The sequence below is a fragment of the Cariama cristata genome, unplaced genomic scaffold (assembly GCF_000690535.1).
Source record: "Cariama cristata isolate BGI_N322 unplaced genomic scaffold, ASM69053v1 scaffold6443, whole genome shotgun sequence".
NCBI lineage: Eukaryota > Metazoa > Chordata > Aves > Cariamiformes > Cariamidae > Cariama > Cariama cristata.
The window spans coordinates 2,011-5,753 of record NW_009610043.1 but is presented as its reverse complement, the minus strand read 5'-3'; the positions used below and the strand labels follow the sequence as shown (position 1 = coordinate 5,753).

The following is a 3,743-nucleotide window of genomic DNA, read 5'->3' as shown; positions in this document are numbered from 1 at the left end:
TCCCTGTCAATGGGCAGCATCTGGAAATCTTGTCTCTTGGTAATGAAGGATGAATCAAAGCTGCTGGGTGTAGGCAGAATTCTCTGTCAGTCTCTTGGCAGCAGCAAATCTTTTCTAGCACAAAATCCTGATGCCAAAGAGTTAATGAAAAGGACATCAGGCATTGAGGTAAACTTGCAAAATTCAGGTCCCTGCAGTGCTGTTCCGAGCTCCGTATAAGAATTGAGGGGTTTGGAGGACAGGGCACACCAGGCTAGCTTGAGCAGCAGCAGGTTTTGAGGGGGGGGCTGCAAGAAGAGAAGGTAATTATTTTCAAGATTTAACTTTTATCCCCGCCTCCTGTGAGGTGCATGCACCAGCGTGCCTCCACCAGCTGACATCTGACAAGAATGCGTATGCGGCTGCTCACCCTGCCGCAGCGTTGCTGTCATTTTCATGAAATACCTGGCTGCCTGTCTCGTGGCTTTGCATGATCCTTGTTGACTCCGTTTACTTTATGCAGACGTGTGGGACTGCCGGGAACGCTGCAAAAGGGACGGCACTGTTGGGGTAATGGGAGGATCGCATCAACCAAAATGGGGGTTAATTTTTTCATCTGTCCCATGCTTAAACTTCCCAGCAGTGCACTTGAAAGACACGGAAGAAAACATCTCTTCTGGTACTTACCAGCACATGGTTTTAGGAGAGTAGAGGAGCAGAGGCTCCCACCCCTTCCCAGGACTGCAGTATCCAGTCTGTCCCTAACACAAAACTGGATCAGGGATGTGAGCAGGGGCCTGAACACCGCCTTCCCCACATCCTTACGGAGGGAGGCCCCTTCGTTGCTCTGCTTTAGCCCCTCTCTTGGCTGTGTGCCCCCAAGGTAGCAGTGGTGAGAAGCACAATGCCTGGGCTCCTCTGCAGGACGTGGGGCAGAGCTCACTCCTGTTTCGTGGAGGGGTGCGTTCTCTCCAGTCTGACACGAGGCAGCATCGTACCGAAGAGCCGTCACTGCAGAGACATTTAGTGAGCTGTAATTCTGTACGTGTCCTGGTACTTGGGGAGAAGCAACTGCAGTCTCCAGGGCAGACCCCGTCACCACGCTGTGAATAGTGTAATTTTAGAACTTGGGTAACTTTGTCAAACTGCTTCTAATATTTTATTTTTTTTCATTTCTCCTCTCTTCCTGATGCAAGGAATTGTGGAAATGTGTTCTGCTCCAGTTGCTGTAACCAGAAGGTGCCCGTTCCCAGTCAGCAGCTCTTTGAACCCAGCAGAGTCTGCAAATCGTGCTACAGCAGCTTGCACCCAAGCAGTTCCAGCCTTGATCTCGAACTGGATAAACCCATCACTGCCACGTCAAATTAAAGTTCCAGCCTCAAAGCAGCAGGGGAGCAGCCGTGCCGACTCTTCCCCGACAGACACGCGGATTCTGGGTGGGCTGAGGCTGGGAGGATGCGAGAGCCATGCACTTTGGAGGTTGGGGCATGGAACACTGCTCAGCGAGACAGACCTCGAGGACGTACCGCTGGATTGTGGGATTCTCCTTTTCCAGCTATTCCCCCTTTCCTTTCTGTCCTATCTGTGTGTGTGTGTCTACGCGTGTGCGTGTATATATAATAATATATATGTGTTTGTTTGCTGGAAGATTGTGGAGGTGGGAAGGGAGCTGGCGCCAGAACCAGATTTCCCTTTTGCATTTAGCTGTCCCACTGCTGACCTGTTGCAGACAGATGATTTTCAGGAGGAAAGGAGAAGCGGGGAATCAGTCCAGCCAGCGTGCAAAGCGTGAATACACGTAGTGTCAGTGCTAGTGCTTTCAATCACTCCTGTCACTTCCAAACAAGAAACTGCTGTTTGGGAACCTGTTGCTGCTAGAAGAAATGGGAATCTCTTTCCCAAGAGAGCACTCTCCCTCTCTGTTCTTAGAGTGGGCTTAGTTATCCTTGCTGCGTGAAGGGGGAATCAGTCGCAGATTTCCACGCTCAGCGGCTCTGTACTTGCGCGCACAATCGGTGTGTGGTGTTGCCATCGGCCCTGCCGCTGTGACTCGGAAACGCCTGGACGGTGCTGGCTAAGGAACGTGCTTCTTCGCGAGAGGCGAGAAGGGGATGGAGCAGGCTGCCGAGCCAAGGTGGGTTTTACCCTGGCGCCTCTCTCTGAATTTCTGTAAATGCAATTCATTATTTAAAACGGAGTGGGAAAGTAGAAGACCTTCGACTTCTGTCCTTGCCCCATCTGTAGGATGGTTTACTCGATGTGAAGCCGCTTTTGGAGCAGTGCGCTTGTCGTGGTTCACACAAACAAGCCGTCGCACTGTTGTTCCGACTCGCACTTTAAGGAGACTGTCCAGATGGAGGAAGGAGCCCTGCGATGGGCTGGTGCTCTCCCTGGCTCGGTCCGGGAGGAGTGCACTGGTGCTTGTGATACTCCTGGCATGTCCCCTCCTCTTCCAGTCTGTATTCCGTGTACTCCAGATAGGAAAAGCCTGCCTGAGGGTTTTATAAAGACCCAAAGTACATCATGGATTCCCTTTCTTCCTTCTGTCCCAATCTGAGTCGCTTTTAAAGTCACCTCGTTAAAGTGTGAATCTCTTGAATGGATGTTTTTAAAGGAACTCATCCCCTTTTCCTTTTGATAGAGCCTGCGTAGTGCAATTTGGCAAGGAAGAAATGTAGATCCTGCTTCACGGCGTATTGCCTAGACAGAGTTCCAACTTCTCTTGTGATATTCTCAAGAATCCTGCTGGAGTATTGGAGAGTTCTAGATACAAAAGCTCAAAATCTAAGAAACCTTGGGAAAGGGATGCTCCCCTTCTCTGGAATGTCAGAATCGCATAATCCAAAGCAAGTATCACACAGAGAAAACCATCTCCGAGTGTTTGTTAGGTCTGATGGGGAGATGTCAAGGTATTTTATTTTTGATGTTGAACTTCCCACACCCTTTGCAAGGATCGTTACGCTGCTGCGGCGTAAGCTGAAGATTCACAAGACAAAAACGAATGTCCAGGAGGCTGGTTTAGCATTGCAGCCTGCGTCCTTAGGGGAAGGGGGTCTGGTAATGAAGCATCTTGGGATCTCCCCCGGTACGGGTCTTGAAACCATCGGGAGGGAAACGCACAGATAAAGATGGGTTCTCTGGGGGAGTTGTATCCAGAAGTATCGGGTCCTAAACCAGGGCAGCGAGTATCGGGACTAGAAGCGTAGGTGTTGCTGTTCGTGTGGAGCGGAGGGAGCTGGAGCGGGAAGGGGCACTGCGCAGCTCCCGTCTCGGGCTCTCCCGCGGGGGGTGCCTGGGGGTTTGACCGTAGGGGACGTGGCATGGTGCTGCACGCTGACGGTGTGTGGGGTTGGGGTGCGACCGGGCAGCCAGAAATCAGCCTGAGGTTCTGCAGTTGCTAACGACAGGTGCCAAGAGGTTACGATACGGGTTTTTGGGGTCTGTGATGTACAGTGTGAATAAATGCTTGCAGCTCTTAGTCTTTTTTTGATCGATGAAGCACTTTTTTATTAATATTATTTTTCTTTGTATGTAAAGGAGGAACCAGTATCTCTCCGTAGCTGTATATATAACCCTTCTCTCCTAAAGAGAGTAAAGTGCTCCTATATTTTTCATTTTTGTCAAAGCGAGAAGTAAATACTTTAGAATTGTTAAATATATAAATAAAAGTGAATAAAGTTTAGACTTTTGCATGGGAGCATTTGCTAACACACTTTCTAATTTTTTTATTTTTCTTTCCTGTCCTTCGTAGGGGAGGTATTTGA

The 3,743-nt window shown here is 49.7% G+C and overlaps 1 protein-coding gene across 1 annotated transcript in view; it reads left to right on the top strand.

Moving 5' to 3' along the window:
* Nucleotides 1-1,354, top strand: part of MTMR3 (myotubularin related protein 3) — a 76,793-nt gene extending 75,439 nt beyond the window's left edge. The window contains exon 21 of the mRNA XM_009697742.1: nt 1,176-1,354. Within this exon, the coding sequence (XP_009696044.1) occupies nt 1,176-1,347 (172 nt within the window). The 3' untranslated portion in view covers nt 1,348-1,354. The remainder of the gene's footprint in view (nt 1-1,175) is intronic.
* The last annotated feature ends 2,389 nt before the right edge of the window (nt 1,355-3,743 follow it).